This window comes from Danio rerio, chromosome 13 (assembly GCF_052040795.2).
Source record: "Danio rerio strain M-AB ecotype USA chromosome 13, GRCz13ab, whole genome shotgun sequence".
In the NCBI taxonomy this organism is placed as follows: domain Eukaryota; kingdom Metazoa; phylum Chordata; class Actinopteri; order Cypriniformes; family Danionidae; genus Danio; species Danio rerio.
The window spans coordinates 15,446,670-15,466,757 of record NC_141033.1 but is presented as its reverse complement, the minus strand read 5'-3'; the positions used below and the strand labels follow the sequence as shown (position 1 = coordinate 15,466,757).

Genomic DNA, 20,088 nt, shown 5'->3' with positions numbered 1-20,088 from the left:
AGAGATCCTCTGCACAGGACAAAGTTTGTTCTTCTCTCAGTTGACCTGAAACCCCAACTGGTCGAGGTGCCGAAGCACTATGTCTCTGTGCATAATCAGCTGATCGCAGAACGAGGCTAGAATGAGCCAATCGTCGATATGGTTGAGTATGCGGATGCCCGCTAGGCGCAGGGGCGCTAGGGCACCCTCCGCGAGCTTGATGAAAACCCGCGGAGACAGAAAAAGCCAGTAGGGGAGGACTTTGTATTGCCACGCTTGTCCTTTGATCGCGACATGCGTCCTTCAGGTCTATGGCTGCAAACCAATCCTGTGGACGGAAGCTCTTCAAGCGCTTCTGGGTTAGCATTCTAAAAGGCATTTTGTATAAATGACAGTTCAGTCTGCGCAGATTTAGGATTGGTCTTAACCCCCTGCTCTTTTTGGGCACAATAAAATATGGGCTGTAAAACCCGGGCCTCATCTCGGCTGGAGGGACCTGCTCGAATGCATCCTTCGCCAGGAGGACAGCAATCTCCTCTCGCAAGACAGGGGCGCTCTCATGGATCACCCTTGTGAAAAGGACACCCGTGAACTTGGGAGGGTGAATAGCGAACTGAATCGCATAGCCGAGTCTGACTGTCCGTATGAGCCCCCGCAACGTGCTGAGCGGCGCTAACCAAGCCAGCAGAGCGCGCGCTAATGGCACCATCGGAGCAATCGCTGACGTGCCAGCGGAGGCGCAGCTTGGGATGGGATTGCTCATCCCGGGAAGCAGTGCGTTCTGAGGAAGAGCTGAAAATTAGAGAATTTCTCTTACCTTCCTCCCTAAATCCTGCGGTAAGGCTGGAGTGAGAGAAAGGATTCCATTCTGCTGCACTCTGAGGGCCTGAGGCGAGGTGTCCCGGCGCTGCGAGCTGGAAGGCGGAGTGTCCCAGACTGACAGTGCTCGGGTTTGGGCACCCGGAGAGAGAGGAAACTGCTATTTTGGAAATTTGGTTGCCTTTGGCCCTGACCCTGCAGCGATGAGTTTAGAGTCGTAGTGGACTGATGTAATAATCCTCTGGCTCCCACCTAGGAAAGAGCAGGTCCCCTCTTCTCCGAATGGCCCATCCCGGGAATGCTTCACGGTCCATTTACCGGACTTAACAGCACCCTGGGGCGGTGGCGTCGCAGTCCGGTGGGAGGCTCAGCATTGCCGCTTAGCCGGTGGAGCGGGCAGCAGAAGCGGAGCGGATGTTAAAGCCACGGGTGGCGCCCTCTGCGAGGAGCTGCCGCAGCGGAAGGGGCAGCGGGAGGAGCAGTTTTCCGAGCCTGCTGATAAATGACTTCACCCATTGCCTTGGACTGCTCTTTTACCAAGGAGAATTGCTGGGTGAATTCCCCAACGATGTCGCCGAACAGGCCAGCCTGGGATATGGGAGAGTTAAAAAAGTGAGCTTTGTCAACGTCACTCATTTCAGCCAAGCCCAGCCAAAGGTGGCGTTTCTAGACCACTAATGTGGCCATCGTCTTCCCCAGGGCACAAACATTCGATTTAGTAGTCATGAGAGCATAATCGGTTGCCGTGCGGAGCTCATGCAGCAAGCCCGGGGGAGAACCTCCCGCCTGCATCTCGGCCAGCTTCTCGGCTTGGTAGCGTTGATAGGTGGCTGTAGCGTGCAGAGCGGAGGCGGCCTGACCTGCAGCAGTGTAAGCTCTGGCCATGAGAGACTCAGATAACCTGCATGCCTTGGAAGGGAGTTTGGGAGAATTTCCACGAGTGCAACGGCTAGCATGCTTTACCTGGTGAACCGCCTTGCATCCTCTGGGCGCTACATCATAGCAGGAGCGCACGAGGACCGGGCAGAAAAAGGTGCCCTCCATGAATGCGTGAGCTCTCTGTGTACCTCCGGGAAGAAGGGGACGGGGGTTCTAGAAGGCTTCGCCTTTTTCTTCACCCCCACATAGCACCCATCTAAGTGGTCCGGCCGCGGTTCTGGGGGACAAGCCATCTCCAGCCCCATGGCCGAAGCAGCCAGGGTTAACACAGCCAGCATGTCCAATTCCAGATCCGTAACCATACTGACAACCCCGGAGGGTGGCAGGGGGTCCGGATCTTCCTCAGAGCATGTCAACCCACCCTCAGATGCAGCGATGGACGTCACACCCCAGTGTCATTTAATGAAAGCGCGGCCAACCCGGACTTTGGACCGGTGCTCACACTCGAAGCAGAAACAGAGCGCACTTTTGAGGAGTGAGGGGTCCGCAGGCTCGAAGGCAACGGATTAGACCCCACTGTAACCCTCAGGCCTGCGCTAGTGCGCTTGGCGGGGGGCAGAAGGGGTGATTTGCCCTAATAAAAGAGCTGGCCGCGACCTCAGTTGCGCAACTGTCAAGCCATGGCAATGCGGTTAAGAACTGTCCACGAGCACCGCATTAACACGTTGGAGCCCCAAGCATGTGACGCAATACTCGTGCCTGACATCCGGGGTGAGCAAACCACCGCATCCAGTAACGCACGGTGGAAACGACATCTTGAAAAAGACGCGCTGCACGACCGTGTGCTCTCTTAGGGAATTCTGCTCTTTGTAGAAAACTGCTCTTTTAGATTACCAGCGAAACGCTAGGGGGCGGGAAACCCAGCTCAACTGCTGCTAAAACGTCTTCTCCCACACTGGTGAAGGAAAGGCTTTCTTCTACGTTGGAAATCAGCTCAGCAGAAGGGTTCTTCAGTCTCAGATCGGGTCTGAAGCAACAATTCTGACTAGCTAACTCACACAGCCGACTGATATAGCCCTAATTGGCTCATCAGTTCAGCTGTGGAGCTAAGCTCCGCCAATTCAATTGGCATTTTATTGGCCCGTTTTTATATCTTCAGAAATGATTGGTTGTCTAAAGCACTCCCAAAGTCTGTTTATACAGACACACAAAGAAGTTCCTATATGACAGGGAACCATCTTATTGCACATAGAAAACACTCTCTAGTGTTCATAATTTTTTGGAGCACAAAAGTGTTCTTGGAGCTTGGTATAATTACAGTTAAGCAACTAAATTCGCAGACAGCAATGGTGGCTCAGGGGTTAGCAAGAAGGTCGCTGGTTCGAGTCCCGGCTGGGCCAGTTGGGGTTTCTGTGTTAAGATTGCATGTCCTCCCTGTGTTTGCATGGGTTTCCTCCGAGTGCTCCGCTTTTCCCCACGGTCCCAAGACATGCTATATATGTGAATTTGGTTAACCTTTTAACTATTCCACTAAGAAAAAAGTATAACTTCTAATGTCGCTAGTTAGCACACTCAATGCATTTTTTTTCAACACATCCCATAATTTCTAAAATATCAGCCTCTACCAAATGGTTGATTTGTTGGTTTACGGTAAAAGAATCGGACTTAATGAATATACTATAAAAATATGAAAATATGAAGTGTAAGATCAATTTATTTAAAATATTCTAAATAAAACATTTTTGAATACCTAATCACCTTTTTTAGGTATAAAATAAAATATTTTAGATTCTCATTTCTTTTCTGGCTTTTATTTTTACAATAAAACCAAAATCAAGTGTAGTAGTGCAACAGGATGTTTGTTTGATTATTATTATTATTTATTTATTTTTATTTATTTATTTATATTTTTGTAAACCAACAATGTTTTGTGTGTAAGCCATTTTTAAAAAAAGTCATTCCTTAAATGACTCTAATCATTGCTGTCAATGGATGAGTAGGAGGGAGCTCTCCAATTTTATCTAAAATATCTTAATTTATGCTCTGATGATGAACAAAGGTCTAAGAGGATGGGTACAACCTGGGGGTGAGTAATCATAAACTTAATTTTCATTTTTGAGTTAACTAACCCATTAATTATTTTAATTAGTTTTTAATTTCAGATGTATTTTTACACTGCACTTTCTTGTACATGAACATTTTTTAACAATTTGTAGAAATTGTTAAAAGACAAACTCCCATTCTTTGCACCTCTTCATAAATAAGCTATCAGTATAAAATAGTAAGGCTGGTTAGTACTAGTCTGAGGCTAGTGTAACTACTAAAACCAAGCAAATGTTTACTGGAGCTGCCTAATCTTTTAATCAAGGCTTTTTTCTAACTGTACCTGTATTAGAAGTACTGCCGCTGTGTTTTCATCTGCTGTTAGGGTGAATTTTTCAAAGTTAATTACTTTGAGTTTGCATACATGAGTGTGTAAGTAGATGCGCCATCTGATTTTTTTCAATAGTAGCAGAAATTTTAAGGCATTGTTAGCATGCAAGTGTGTGTTGCTGTTACTGTTAGCATCCTACTTGTAGGCCATGGTTGGCATACCCGAGGCCCAGCTGCCTGCACAGTACCATGGCCTCTTGCGTGCCCCAGCCTTCTCCACAGATCAAGCCCCAGCGCAGCGTCCCGTCTGCTTCTCTGTGCAACACCTCCACGCGGCCCTCATATCGTGTTCGCCCCCCTAAGATACGCACCTGAGCATGGCACAACCAGGGACCAGGGATAAGAGGAGACCAGGGCTAATGGTCACACTTTTTACCACTAGTGTTTTTTTTTTGGCTCATTTTTTTAACACCATGTCCTAACAACACGCTCAACAAAATGATTTCAAGACACAAAAGATGCAAGCGGCAAAAGATTTCTGCAACAAGTAATTTAGCTGTTTGCATCAGATGCCACACAACATTTAAACATTTAAAAATCAGCCAATTAGACGTAGTCTAACAAGTAAATAAATATTAAACTTATTTAACATCATTAAAAGTACACGCTTATAGTCACAGTTCCCCTTCAAATGGGGAACTTCAATGCTATTAGTGGATTTATTCATTAATCCACAAATGGGGGATTTTGTTTCAGAAAGCCAATCGTCTGAAAGAGTATACAATGGGCCAATGAAATGTCAATGAAATGTCAGCATAAGCTTGCGCACGTGTGTCTTATTGCCAATTATCTCTGCATATAAGCACAGGGGAAGCAAGGAAACACCATCTTTTTCGCTTCAGAGACTTTACAGTCTTCTGAGAGAGTTGATGAGGGTTCCTTCTGCTATTATCTGCAATTTGAGCGAATGAGTGGTCTCCCGGTCCAGAGTGGGTACACGTGGCCGCAGACGGTCAAGCTGGGATTCTCCCTTGCCTGGCGTTCTTTGGGTCCGGTCCTCCAGAGCAGTGCATATAGTTGCTTATTTCCTAAAAGAGCAACACAGTCGTGCAGCACATCCTTTTCAGGAAGCCGCTCCATCTGTGTGTTCCTGGATGCGGTGGTTTCCTGTCTCCGGATGATGGGCACGATCACAGCGTTGCATGCTTGGGGGTCCAACATGTTAATCCGGTGCTCGCGGGCAGTCCATGTCGTCATTGCGATGCCATGACTGTGGCGCAATTGAGATCGCGGCTAGCCCTTGTGAAGGGGGGAACCACCCCAGCTGTCCCCTGCACTGCAGCGGGCACTCAGGCAGATCTGAGGGTTTCAGCGGGAGATAATCCGTCGCCCACGGGCCCGCGGACCTCCCGCTCCTCCAAGCACTCCATCCAAGCTTCGGGCGGGGGAAGCAATCCGTCTAACCAGATGGTAGCCCTTACGCTCGATGACACCGGAGACCAGACGTCCACCGTGGCATCGGAGGGTGGGCTTTCATTGTGCGATGATGATCCCGACCCACTCGCCCCCTCCGGGCAGGTGAGCGCTGTCAAGAGGGATCCTGAAACGGACATGTTAGCCGTGCTTTCCCGGGCTGTTTCGGCCGTGGGGTTGGAGATGGTTTATCCCCCAGCTCCGCGGCCGGACCGACTAGATGGGTGCTACGTAGAGGACCAGAGGGCGAAGCCTTCAAAGCCTCTCGTCCCCTTCTTCGTGGAGGTGCACAGTAGGCTCACGCAGTCTTGGAGGGCACCTTTCTCTGCCCATGCTGTTCCTCCGCCCTCACTACTCTTGACGGCGGAGCGGCCAGGGGTTATGAATCGATTCCGCCGGTTGAGCACGCCATTGCGGTCAATTTTTGTCAGCGTGGCGCCCCTTCTTGGCGGGGTCCGCCTTGTCTCTCGTCCAAAGCCTGTAGGTTATCTGCCTCCCTCGGAGCTAGAGCTTACAAGGCTGCGGGTCAGGTTGCTTCCGCCTTGCATGCGATGGCCACCTACCAGCGCTACCAAGCGCAGGCGCTGGCCCAGCTGCACGGGGGTGGGTCCAACCCAGGCTTGCTACACTAGCTTTGCACCGCAACCGACTATGCTCTTCGGACCACTAAGTCTGCTCCGTGTGCGTTGGAGACAAAGTCGACAAAGTTTGCTTTCTTGACTCCCCCATATCCCAGGCTGGCATCTATCGGTGGGACCGTAAGCCCGCTCCGCCCACCGAACCATCTACATCCGCTGCTCCTCGCCGAGGGCATCCACCTACGAGTGCTGCCCCACCCCCGCCTGCACCTCCGGCAAAGCGGGCGCGTCGAGCACCTCGGAAGCAGGCAGCCCCCCCTGCCCAGAGCGCTGTTAAGTCCGGTAAATGGACCGCGAAGCGTCCCTAAGACAGGTCATCCGAAGAAGAGGAAATTTGCTCTTTCCCCGCTGGAGGGCGGGGCCCCAATTCCAACGGTACTTTTCAGTGCTACGAAAACATTAATGAAAGTGCACTTTTCCGCATACCCGGATGTGACAGCACGAACCCTGCCAGTTCGGGACGCTCTGCTTCCCAGCTCACAGGCTCTGTGCGCTTCGCCAGTGGCTCACAAGCTCTGGGGGGACGGCCTCCTTTCCCCCACCCCTCGAGCCCCCTCTACGGAGTTAGTGTGCGGAGTGAGAGCGAATCGCTCGCCCCCAGCTCTTCCGCGGGACCCTCGAACTTCCCAGATCAGCACACCCACTCCGCGCTGCCCCACTGCTGGTACGTCAGCGATTGTAGCGATGGATCTATTAGCGAGAGCTCTGCCTGCCTGGTTAGCGTGGGCCAGCCCTTCGCAGTGGCTCATTCACACAATCAGACTCGTTTAAGCGATAGAGTTCGCGAAATGGCCCCCCAAGTTCACAGGTGAGTATTTCACCAGGGTCAGCCCCCTGTCCGCCCCTGTCTTGCGAGAGGAGATTGCTGTCCTCCTGACGAAGGATGCAATCTAGCTGGTCCTTCCAGACGAGATGGAGAGCGGGTTTTACAGCCCGTACTTAATCGTACCCAAAAAGAGCGGTGGGTCATGGCCAATACTAGATACTGCGCATTTTGAACCGCTGTTTGCACAAGCTGCCGTTCAAAATTCTCATGCAGAAGCGCATCCTCCGGTGCGTTCGTACTTGGGATTGGTTTGCAGCAATAGACCTGAAGGATGCTTATTTTCATGTCTCCATTCTTCCCCGCCACCGTCAATTACTGCGGTTTGCATTTGAAAGTCGAGCGTGGCAATACAAAGTCCTCCCCTTCAGGCTCTCTCTGTCTCCGCGGGTCTTCACCAAACTTGCGGAGGGTGCCTTAGCGCCACTTTGGCTCGCGGGCATCCGCATACTCAATTATCTCGACGACTGGTTGATTTTAGCCCACTCGCGGGAGCAATTGATTATTCACAGAGACAAGGTGCTCCGGTACCTCCACCAGTTGGGGCTTCAGGTCAACCGGGAAAAGAGCAAACTCGCCCCGGTGCAGAGGATCTCATTTCTCGGGTTGGAGCTGGACTCAGTCACCATGACAGCGCGCCTCTCCGGAGAGCACACTCAGCTGATGCTGAACTGTCTGAAAGAGCTTGACAGCAAAATAGTGGTCCCACTGAAATTATTTCAGAGGCTCCTGGGGCATATGGGGCCGGAGTGCCTCTAGGACAGGCGTCCAGTCATGTAGTTGACTCAACAGATGCTTCCAACACGGGCTGGGGGGCTGTGTGCTGCGGGCATGCAGCTGTGGGCCTGTGGAAAGGAACCCAGTTGCATTGGCATATCAATCGCCTGGAGCTGTTGGCAGTGTTCCTCGCTCTCCACCGTTTTTTCCGGTGCTAGAGCAGCAACACGTGCTGGTCAGGACGGACAGTACGGCTGCGGTGGCGTATATCAACCGCATGAGGGGTATTTGCTCTCGCCGCATGTCTCAGCTCTCCTGCCCTCTGCTCCTCTGGAGTCATCCGCGGCTGAAATTGCTGCGCGCCATTCACATTCTAGGCAAGCTCGACCGTGCTGCCGATGCGCTCTCACAGCAGCCTTTACGTCCCGGAGAATGGAGACTCCGCCCCGAGTCTGTTCTGCTGATATGGGCGCGATTCGGGGAAGCCCAGATCGATCTGTTTGCTTCTCCCGAGAATGATCATTGCCAGTTTTTTTTTTCCCTGACCGAGGGCTCTCTCGGCACGGATGCACTGGCCCACAGCTGGCTTCGGGGCATGCGCAAATATGCGTTTCCCCCAGTGATCCTGCTCGCGCAGTTACTGTGCAAGGTCATGGAGGACGAGGAACAGGTTTTGCTGGTTGTGCCCCTCTGGCCCAACCGGACCTGGATGTCAGAGGTCTCCCTCCTCCCCTGGCAAATCCCTTTGAGAGAGGACCTACTCTCTCTCAGGGACAGGGCACCACCTGGCAACCTCGCCCCAATCTTTGTAACCTCCACGTGTGATCCCTAGGTAACCTACCGATTGCGGTGGTTAATACCATCACTCAGGCTAGAGCCCCCTTCACGAGGCGCGCCTACGCCCTGAAGTGGAGTCTATTCACTGATTCTGGTTCGTCTATCGCAGAGAAGACCCCCGAAATTGCCAGATCAGCGTTGTGCTTTCTTTCCTTCAGGAGAAGCTGGAGAGCAGGCTGTCGCCCTCCACACTCAAGGTTTACGTGGCTGCCATCTCCGCTCATCATGACGTGGTGGCTGGCAGCACCGTGGGAAGGCATAACCTCATCATCCGGTTCCTTAGAGGCGTTAGGCAAATTAATCCACCCCGCACCCCTCTCATGCCCTCTTGGGATCTCGCCCTCGTTCTCACAAGCCTGCGTACAGATCCCTTTGAGCCACTTGACTCAGTATCTTTAAGATTTCTGTCCCTGAAGACAGCTCTGCTGGTCGCGTTGGCATCTATTAAGAGGGTCGGGGACCTGGAGGCATTTTCGGTAAATGATTCGTGCCTGGAATTTGGGCCAGATTACTCTCACGTTATCCTTAGACCCCGCTCGGGATATGTGCCCAAGGTTCCTACCACACCATTTAGAGACCAGGTAGTGAGCCTGCAAGCGCTGCCCCCGGAGGAGGCAGACCCAGCCTTTTCCTTTCTTTGTCCAGTTCGCGCTTTGCGTATTTATCTGACCGCACTCAGAGCTTTAGATCATCTGAGCAGCTTTTCGTCTGTTATGGCGGTCGGCAGCAGGGAAGTGCCGTATCGAAACAAAGATTGGCCCACTGGATAGTGGATGCCATCTCTCTCGCTTATCAGAGCCAAGGCGAGCCGTGTCCCCCAAGAGTGCATGCGCACTCCACTCAGAGCATCGCATCCTCTTGGGCGTGTGCACGCGGCGCCTCTCTAACAGACATCTGTAGAGCTGCGGGCTGGGCAACACCTAATACATTTGCAAGGTTTTACAATCTGCAAATGGAGCCGGTTTCCTCAAGGGTATTAGGTAACCCTTGGTGATTAAGGAACAATTTGGTGAAGGTGTTGAAACATGCTTGCTGCGCCATTCTCCTAAACACGGAGATATGTGCGCCTTTTTATCTGTCAGGTTTATCTATCAGGTTCGATGAAGGAAAAATCATGGTTTGAAGTTACATTCAGTCAAGGGGTGTGATAGAGATCTGCAGAGTGGATGGCAACATCAACAGCATAAGGTATCAAACATTTGTGTTGCCCATTTCATTACAAACAACAGAAGAGGGCATTCTGCTCATACTTCAGCCTCAACATCAAAGTTCCTGAAAGCAAAGAAGGTCAAGGTGCTCCAGGATTGGCCAGCCAGACACCAGACATGAACATTATTGAGCATGTTTTAGGTAAGATGAAGGTGGAGGCATTGAAGATGAATTTAAAGAATCTTGATTAACTCTGGGAGTCCTGCAAGAACGCCTTCTTTGCCATTCCAGAGGACTTTATCAATAAGTTATTTGAGTCATTGCAGAGATGTATGGATGCAGTCGTCCAAGCTAATGGGAGTCATAGACAATATTATTTTTCCACTGCCCTATGACTTAATATTCTATACTGTACATTATTTCTGTTAAGTGGCAAGACCTTACTGTCTTTTAATAATGTAAAAATTGTCATCGCCTTCACAAAAATAGAAAACATTTATAAAATAAAAAGCATGCATGTTGCTGTTGTGTATGTGATGGAAAGGATATCTAAGATGCATCACGTGAAGTTAGGACATGGTGTGTTCATTCTTTGCAGTTTAGTTTGATTGAAATTAACTTTGGCCATTTTTATTCTATTTCATCTATTTTTTGTGAGTTTTAAAGACATCTAATAGACATCCAAACATAGATGTCTTGGCTAAAATCAGGCTAAATTTGGGCTGTCAGTGGAAAATAGACATCTAACAATAGTCCAAAATCAAAATGATTATTTGATGATTATAGTCTTCATGTATTTGTCATAACAGCTTTTGCAAAAAATTTACAATATTTATGAAGATTTTTGAAACTAGCCTACAGACCAGTTGCTTCAGTTTTGGTGATAAACTTAGAGAATAGTGTGACAACTAGCTCTGGTATCCCAAACATGCATAAATGTACTTGTTCTACCAGCATGTGCATGATAGTTCAAGTACGTTCCATCTCTTGCAATCAATCATTAATCACAACAGATGCTTAATTCCAGTGATTGTCTTTTCATACAGACAATCATACCCAGCATTTCTATTCATTCATTTTGAATCAAAATGAATCTGTTGTACTTATAATTTTATCATTGCTGTGTTCTCTGTGAATTGTAACTCATAACCACAAAACCTGTTCTAATAATCTACTGCCCTATCCTAACAAACCATGCAGTAATAAATAGCTTATTTTTTTACTTTCAGATGGCATGTAAACCCTAATTATGACTGGTGTTGTGGTCCAGAGTCACAATTGAGAAACGAGCAATACATGCAAATGGATATAAGATCTCTGAAAACATCCAAACGGCAGACAGGATTAATATAAAATCAACACACGTAAGATATTTTTTAAGCAATACATCAATTACACTTTACAATCAGTCTCCATTTGTAACATGTAATCTACATTAAGTAATACATAATTTATGTGTATTATTAATCTCATTGGTGTTCATTTTTAACAGTTACTCATACTTTGTTAAACTCAAAATGGATTAGTTTATTTGAAGGATGTGAGTTAAAGGTCCCGTGAAAAAAAATTATTTTCATTTTTTTAAGTTATCATCAGTTTGCTAATCTTAAGCATATCCATAAGCTAGCTCCAAGTTAGAGACAAAATTTACTTTAAAAAGATTTTTTTTAAAAACATCCAAAACTTTCAGTTTTTACCAAAACGGATCAACAGTTTTTTTTACATGACCTCATAATTCAGTTTTTCATCAAATCCATACCAATCAAATAATCTATAGTATCTGACATGTCCTACCTTCCTTAAGATACTTTTAATTTGATGTGTTTTATCTTAACAACTGTCAATGCCAGAGCTGTTGTAAAAACTAAATGCTATTGGCTGTTTTTTTAAAGAGGAGGAGCAACTCTATGTCCTGCCATCTTAATGTTTTAGTTGAGTTTGTTAAAAATCAAATAAAACATGCACATTTTTAAGCACTTTAAAGGACCTTTAACATTTCTAACAAAACCATAAAGAAGCATTAATTTTCATTAATAACCATAAAAGTTGTTTAATAACATTAAACAAATACTGGAACATTACTGTTTTATCAGCGCATCTATAAACATATTTTGATAAAACATGAACATATGTTAAAGAGGAAAGGTTTTGAGTGTGTGTGTGTGTGTGTTGCTCTGACCGTCTTTTCGTAGCCCATGTACGGAACATTGCAGCGGACTGAAGCGTCTTCAGTGTGTTTGCAGTCCTCCGCTGTGATGTTTTTATAGCGGCAGCTCCACAGTGAGCGCTCATTACCAGTGCACTGCACCTCATTCATATGGATAGGCCCCAACCCTTAAAGAAAACACACCAACATTTATATTTGTCAATCATACTGACAAACAAACATATTAAGTTATGTAGTTTTATATGTACAGTGCAATTTACAACTAGGCACTTATAAAACTGTGTACTGTATATGGCAATACATGCAAATAACATAACACACTAGTTCATGTTTGCATTTCACATATGCAACATATTTTAATGGCCTTAACATCTTTTAATTTTTAAGCGGAATTATGAATATATTCAAATACACACATTTCTCTCATGAGTGCCATTCGCGCCTGCCATTCTCACGTAAATCCACCAGAGGACGCTGTCAACTGACTGACCAACAGACCGACCCATACCTCTGGCTGCATAATTTGCGATCTTTAGAAATTTATACAAGGTACGTTTTCACAATGGGCCTGTGTTGCAATTATTTGTGCTTTGTGATAGAGGACTAAACTCACTATACTGTAGAGGGGCAAATGCCACAGTTCAGGCTCAATTTTTAAGAGTTTTTAGGTGAGAATGTGGTTTTATTTTTAAAGACAGAGTCTTTTTGAAAATGTGTTTCAGTGACTTTGGATATTCAATTTTTATAGCTGTCATGTTCACCAGCGATCAAACCACCAGAGGTCGCTGGTAAACACTCACATCCACATGAACTACAAATCTGTTTCTAAATGAACTACATAACCAGTTCCAGATCCTGACTGATTGCATACACACAGCTGATGCTGCTCATGTACTGATTACCCACCCATATATACAGCTCACTGTGAAACCCTCAGTGCTGATTCATGTTATCTGTCACAGTGACATTACAACGTGCTCCAGCTAACAAAATGGCCGCCACCAGTTCCCCATGTCACAAGATGGCTGCCTCCAGTCTGCCAGTTCACAAAATGGCCGCCAATAGTCCAGCTTACAAGATGGCTGCCTCCAGTCCTATAGCTAACAAGATGGCTGACACCAGTTCCCCATGTCACAAAATGGCCACCAACAGTTAAGCTCACAAGATGGCTACCTCCAGTCCTCCAGCTTACAAGATGGCCGCCACCAGTTCCCCATGTCACAAGATGGTTGCCTCCAGTCTGCCAGTTCACAAAATGGCCGCCAATAGTCCAGCTTACAAGATGGCTGCCTCCAGTCCTCTAGCTAACAAGATGGCTGACACCAGTTCCCCATGTCACAAAATGGCCACCAACAGTTAAGCTCACAAGATAGCTACCTCCAGTCCTCCAGCTTACAAGATGGCCGCCTTCAGTTTTCCAGGTCACAAGATGGCTGCCTCGAGTCTGTCAGTTCACAAAATGGCCACCTTCAGTCCTCCAGCTCACAAAGTGGTCACAACCAGCCCTCCAGCTCACAATGTGGTAAGCACCAATCTGCCACCAGCTTACAAGATGGCTTCTTGTTCCGAGTCTGTTCCTGTCATAGTTCCTGTTCTAGTTTCTGAAATGCCATCAACTGAGCCCCCATAATGGCCATCACCACCTGAGTTGCCAGAGCTGATGCCACCACCAGAGCTGTTACTGCCAGAGCTGCCACCACCACCTCCAGAGCTGTCAGATCCTCAATCACTGCCAGAGCTGCCTGATCCTCCAGAGCTGCCAGATCCTCCAGAGCTGCCAGATCCTCCAGAGCTGCCAGATCCTCAGTCACTGCCAGAGCTGCCAGATCCTGCAGAGCTGCCAGATCCTACAGAACTGAAGGAGCCGCTGCCACTGCCAGAGCTGCCAAAGCCTTTGCCTGATATTCCTGAATGGCCGCCGCCGCCACCTAAGCTTCCTGAATGGCCGCTGCCACCTGAGCGTCCTGAATGGCCGCCGCCACCACCTGAGCTTCCTGAATGGCCGCCGCCGCCACCTGAGCTTCCTAAATTGCCGCTGCCGCCACCTGAGCTTCCTGAATGGCCGCCACCACCTGAGCTTCCTGAATGGCCGCCGCCTGAGCTTCCTGAATGGCCGCCGCCTGAGCTTCCTAAATGGTCGCCGCCGCCTGAGCTTCCTGAATGTCTGTCGCCTGGGCTTCCTGAATGGCCGCCGCCTGAGCTATCTGAATGGCCGCAACCTCAGTTCCACGAATAGCTGTCAGAGCTGTGTGACTTCTCAGAGCTGCCAGTGCCATGTTATTTCCCAGAGCCATGTGACCTCCCAGAGCATCCTGACCCACTGGGGTTTGAAGAACTGCCAGTGCCTCCTGTGCCTAAGCCTCCCAACCCACTGGGGTTTGAAGAACTGCCAGTGTCTTCTGTGCCCAAGCCTCCCGACCCACTGGGGTTTGAAGAACTGCCAGTGCCTCATGTGCCTAAGCCTCTCGACCCACTGGGGTTTGAAAAACTGCCAGTACCTCCTGTTTCCAAGCCTCCCGACCCACTGGGATTTGAAAAACTGCCAGTACCTCCTGTTTCCAAGCCTCCCGACCCACTGGGGTTTGAAGAACTGCCAGTGCCTCCCGTGTCCAAGCCTCCTGACACACTGGGGTTGAAAGAGATGCCAGTGCTCTATGAACCAAAGCCTCCCGACCCACTGTGGGTGTTTAACTCTTCTTTGCCTGCTGAACCCAAGCCCCCAGAATTACCAGAGCTCCAGGTTCCAGACCCACTGCATCTCCACGATCCATGCCCTCCGCAGCTTCACGCTCCAGGTCCTCCGCAGCTCCATGCCCCAGGTACACCTCCGCTGCATGGTCTTAGAGGGGGGGCTTTGTCATGTTCACCAGCGATCAAACCACCAGATGTCGCTGGTAAACACTCACATCCACATGAACTACAAATCTGTTTCTAAATGGACTACATAACCAGTCATGCTCCACACACACAACCGGTTCCAGATCCTGACTGATTGCATACACACAGCTAATGCTGCTCATGTACTGATTACACACCCATATATACAGCTCACTGTGAAACCCTCAGTGCTGAGTCATGTTATCTTACACAGTGACAATACAACGCGTTTTCTTTGTCTGCCGTTGCAGTGTTTTGATCCTTGCATTGCTGATTTATTTAATGTCAATGTATCAAATTTTATGTTTGCTGCCTGCCTCTGACCATCTGCCTGTTAATTTGACTTCAACTCTGGATTGCCCTCATACTTCTGGTTGCCCCTGTATTGACCACTGCTTGCCTGACTATGATTAAACCTGCATATTGGATCTTACCTAGTTGTGTGTGTCACTCCCCCGAGGTTACATTAGCACTCCAAGAGAGCCTTTTATAGATGTAGGTGTAGTCCCTGTCCATCAAACATATCTCTTTTAGAATATAAATCAGGGTACAAATGGATTTTAGCCTTTAGATTTGTGCTAGGTAGATTTAAAGAGTTTTAGTCTAGTTTGTGGCCTAAATTTGAACTACATTTAATTGGGGTTGTGGGAATATAAATTTATTTTATCTATATATAACTAAAAAGTTGTTTTTAGGGTGTGACGGAACTTAAAATGTCTTGGTTTCCTGAACCCTCACTGTCTCCAAAGTAAAGCAAATTATCAGTTTCACAGCATGGCTATGTTTCTACTCTTAAGTCGGTCAACTGGTCAAACGGTTTCTGTCAGTTAATGGGCAGGTTTCTTACACCAATATACCAGTTATCATGCAGACTCCAATACTGAATTTGCATGCTTCATTTAGCCATATTCCCTAATTCTAAGTACACAATATAGACAGACATCTTTGTCTTAATTCAGACTTGTGATAAAACTCGCAGACTGCAGACCTCCAGTAGGCTCTGCAGACACATGGACTTCTTGAAGACATTGTATGAATGCAGATTAACCAACACGTCTCAATAAAGGAATTCTGCTAGTATTTTAGTCTCCTGGACTGGGTTCTCTTTTTCACTCATTTATTTTTTTACAACAGAGTCTAAATGGTGAAACATGAAGAAGCATCTGAACTGGTGACTTGTGTATTGTGGTTGTAAAGGACAGGTTCACTGTGTCCTTTTAGAAACCACATCAGAGTTCACACTTATTCTAAACTGCACACATAAAACGCACATTTGTACAGCTATGTTTATGGGGGCTTCCGCCTAAAAATAGTTGGCTAAACACCACTTCCGCCAAAAATGAGATAATGACATTTAGTGAATGCTTTAGGCATGTTGTTATGTTTAACAAATAGTTTTGTTTGAAATCATCTAAATCGCAGCGTCAGCCCATTAAAAAATGACAGTTTATTTGCAAAAGCCGCTAAACGCCACTTGCCTTTGACAGCTAAAGCTGCTATATCTCGAGAACCAATCAGAAGCCTCAAATCGAATCGTATGTTTTCAATGATAGGCCAGCTTTATGAGGCTGTTTTTTTCTGACCGTCAGTGAATGGCAAATGAAAACGTCCCTTACCTCAAAACTCTCTGCTCTCTCCAATCAATTCTTATAAGAAAGAGAAAACACAATGTACAGTCGGAAGTGTAGCGTGCATTTATTACGTTTGTTTGTGCAGCAGCACTATTTTGAATGAGTTCGATTTACTATAGCTACATTAAACAGCAACTCCATTTCACGAAAGACAAAGTTAAAGGTGCAGTAGGTGATTGTCTTGAAAGTCTTTTCACAGTCCAATAGCAATGATTACAGTAAATGATCTAAATGTGTTTATCTGTATTTTTATATTCTGGGTAAGGCATAAAACTAAAAAATGTTCATCCAATTATATAGAGTCCGACCGACATCTCCCATAATTTCAATAAGCAGGTCAGACTCCAGTCACGAGACGGACCTGGAGAAATCAAATGCTGAATTAAATCTTTTAAAAACCTGAATTAATATTGGAGTTACTTAAGCACGCTGGAGGAAGGACGACACCATGGCTGAAGTATTACTGTTAGACAGGTAATGTTCTGTTTTAAATCTATTTTAGTCAGGCTAAGCTTATGTTAGATTGTGTTGTGTTATGAATGACTTATATGCACAAATGTGTTGTTCAGCCACTGAAATCTCCTGGTGAAAGATTGATGTAATTATTTTCAGTTTCATAACGTCCTTTTACAGAATGGATAATGATTTATAGATAGATTTATATTTTGTTTAACAACAAAACATCAGTAAATAGCGCTATTCCGCCCAGTTGCTTATATATTCACATTGGGTCATTTTTGAGCAATTACAGCCTTCCTATACTGTTTACCATGCTACTCTGAATATTCACTCTGAAATAGCATGTAAGTGTGGCTAAGTAGTAAATGTAATTCCTGCACGGCGCTGGCACTAACTAACTGGCGAATGACATGAACTAGTGGGTTGTCTGTCTGCTGTCGTGACATGGTGCGCGTGCTCGCGATTTCAGGGGGTGTGGCTTTAAATTACAGTTCCTCCCTGCTGTCCAAAGATAATATGCTAAGTGGTTAGCATTTTGGCAGATCACCTACTGCACCTTTAAGATGCTGTTCTTTTATCCCGCATGGATGCTATGAGGATAAACAAGAGACAAAAAAGAGACTAAGATCTTGAGTATGATGAGGATGAATAAATGGCATTATTATTTGGTAATGCAAGTTATGTTTTAAAACATACACATGATGTATCAAACCATACATTATTTATATTACTTAAAAAAGTTTTTAAAAAAATGTATTAATGGACAATGCACAGATATTGTTTCACAATGATTTTACACTACATTATTTGAATGTAACAAGCTTGTTTACATTGCTCTACTTACATTAAATCCAAATATATCAAAAATCACAATAGATTGTTAAGATTTTATTAAAGTCGGTTTTAATGTTGTTGATTTCAGCACTTGACAGATTTCATTCATTAATTTTCCTTCTGCTTAGTCCCTGGTTTATCAGGGGTTACCACAGTGGAATGAACTGCCATTTACTTGATAGATGTATTTTTTAATTTCAGTTGGTTTGTGTATGTGTTTTATGTTTGGTAAAATAATTTCTAATTGCTGTATTAATTGCTGTATTTCTAATTGCTGTACACCCTGGAAAGCTTACTAGATGCTGGGGACTCATTGCCAGTGTTTAACCTATATTGCAGATGGGGAAACGGAGTAAACTCCCTTCTTTCAGCTTTTACAAACCCAATCACATTCCAAAGTCCCCTTCAGAGTTGAAGAAAAGAACTATTAGAACTTAAAACTCACTCCAAATGATATGTAATGTGTGTTGGCAATCTATATACTCTGCCCTATGGCGAAAGTAGTTAAAACAGTATATGCATGCTTTTATAAAGTCCTTTTACAGTATAGAAATGCCTAGATGCTAGCTAATTTGTGTTAAGAGTGTTGTGTTTAATATCATTATGTTTCTCCTGCTATTTTTCAACACATGATGCTGAGTGCATGATAATAGCTTGTACGCTTTGCATTATGTAATGCTCAAAGTTAAGGTCAATCTGTGTGTTGAGGGAGGTCCCTCATTGTCCAGTTTTTTATCAGGTATTAAATCTAGAAGTTAAGTTTACCATAACACTTAACTTCTAGATTTAAAATTTTTCTCAATGTTCCCACTGCTTACTTGACTATGAACGTATTATGCTACAACATTAATAACTAATCATTAAGGGGGTTTAATGTCTAAAAACATCTATAACCCTTGTTGACATTACAGTCTCCTTCACCGAAACACACTACCTGCATCGGATAGGAAGGAAGCGGGGAAAAGTTAGGATCCTTCACCGAAACACACCACGATCCTCGGAGAGGATGGTAGCGGGGAGAAGTTACGATCCTTCACCAAAACACACCATGGTGGGGACCCCTTGTCAACCGAAACACACCATGGTGGGGATTACTTACTGCTCTTCCACTGGAATCAAAACCAACAGCCTCCTAACATCCCTATGGATGGTGGTGGAAGGATAGTTCTCTCCACCTAGGTTTCCTTTGTAATGTCCATTGGATACTGGACAACTTCTACATGTCGTCACCCTCACATCTCGTACTACACCCTTCGTGTCAGGACATACTTCCACTACTCGACCCAACTTGAAATGGCTTCTTAGTGCGTTTTAATCGGCTAACAATACTAGATCACCCTTTGCAATAATGCTAGTAGGTGCATGCCACTTCTGACAGATGTAGAGGTTTGGACCTGCCAGCTGGCTCCACCTCTTCCAGAACTTATCAACCTCAATCTGGATTGACCTCAGATGTACAAAGGGGTAAGTTGGGTACTCAAATCCCCGGGAGTCCCCCTTGGTTCCTGCCCGACCAAGTAGAAGCTAGTTGGGAGTGATTACTGCTTCATCTTGCACTTGAGCTCAAGCGCCGATTGGTCTTTCATTTGCCAGATTAGCAGCCAGATACAGAAGGTTTTGGAACTCTGGCATTGTCAAATCACATTCTTTACCAACACAACTTAATGCCCTCTTGAGTACACAAACTGCTGCCTCAGCTGCTCCATTCCGATGGGGAGAGTCCGCTGGGTGAAATACCCACACCCAGTCGGTCCCTTTAACTACTGCTTTCTTCTGGATATGATCCTTGTCAACGTTGTTTAGGAACTCATAAAGCTCTTGTAATGCAGGTCTGGCTCCCACAAAGTTAGTCCCTTGGTCCAACCAGAGTTTCCTTGGGTGACCCCTAAGAGCTGTGAAACGCTGGTTTGCCTTCAGAAATCCTTCTGTCGACAAATCCTCTACAATGTCAGCGTGTGCTGCTCTTGAAGCCATACAGCTGAACACCACACCCCAGACTTTCATTTTCGCCCTTTGTCTTATAGTATCTTTAACAACATAGGGGCCAAAAAGGTGCAATTTTTTTAACTCAAATGGTGCGGCTGGTTCAGTTCATTCAAGAGGAAGTTCACTCATCACCTGCTTGCACATCCTTACTTTGATTTTTCGGCAGTGAATGCAAGAATCAACAATCTTTCTGGCAATCCTTGAGCCCCTTACCATCCATGCTTTAGTTCTAACATGAAGAAGCGTGCCAGCAACCCCTTCATGGTTCACTTCATGGGCCTCTCTCGTGAGAAGAGTGCTGATCCATGCATTGTAGGAAACTAAGGAAACACCAATCTTTTCCTGGGTCAAAGTCTGAATTCTGCCATGACATCTCAGAAGCCCTGAAGTAACATCCCTGCTAACAACAAGTCTGTTTAGCGTTGTCACAGGAAATATAACTCCATC

General features: G+C 46.2%; 1 protein-coding gene across 28 annotated transcripts in view; it reads right to left on the bottom strand.

The window, feature by feature from the left end:
• The window catches only part of loxl3b (lysyl oxidase-like 3b), a 176,963-nt gene that overhangs the window by 72,221 nt on the left and 84,654 nt on the right, over positions 1-20,088 (bottom strand). For 14 of the 28 annotated variants that reach the window (XM_087277610.1, XM_087277618.1, XM_087277614.1 and 11 more), the window contains 2 exons: positions 11,867-12,021; positions 4,251-4,421 (listed from right to left, as the gene is read on the bottom strand). In XM_087277610.1, coding sequence (XP_087133736.1) covers positions 4,251-4,421; positions 11,867-12,021 — 326 coding nt within the window. The remainder of the gene's footprint in view (positions 1-4,250; positions 4,422-11,866; positions 12,022-20,088) is intronic. The other 14 variants (XR_015504979.1, XR_015504978.1, XM_087277629.1 and 11 more) reach the window with 3 other exon arrangements.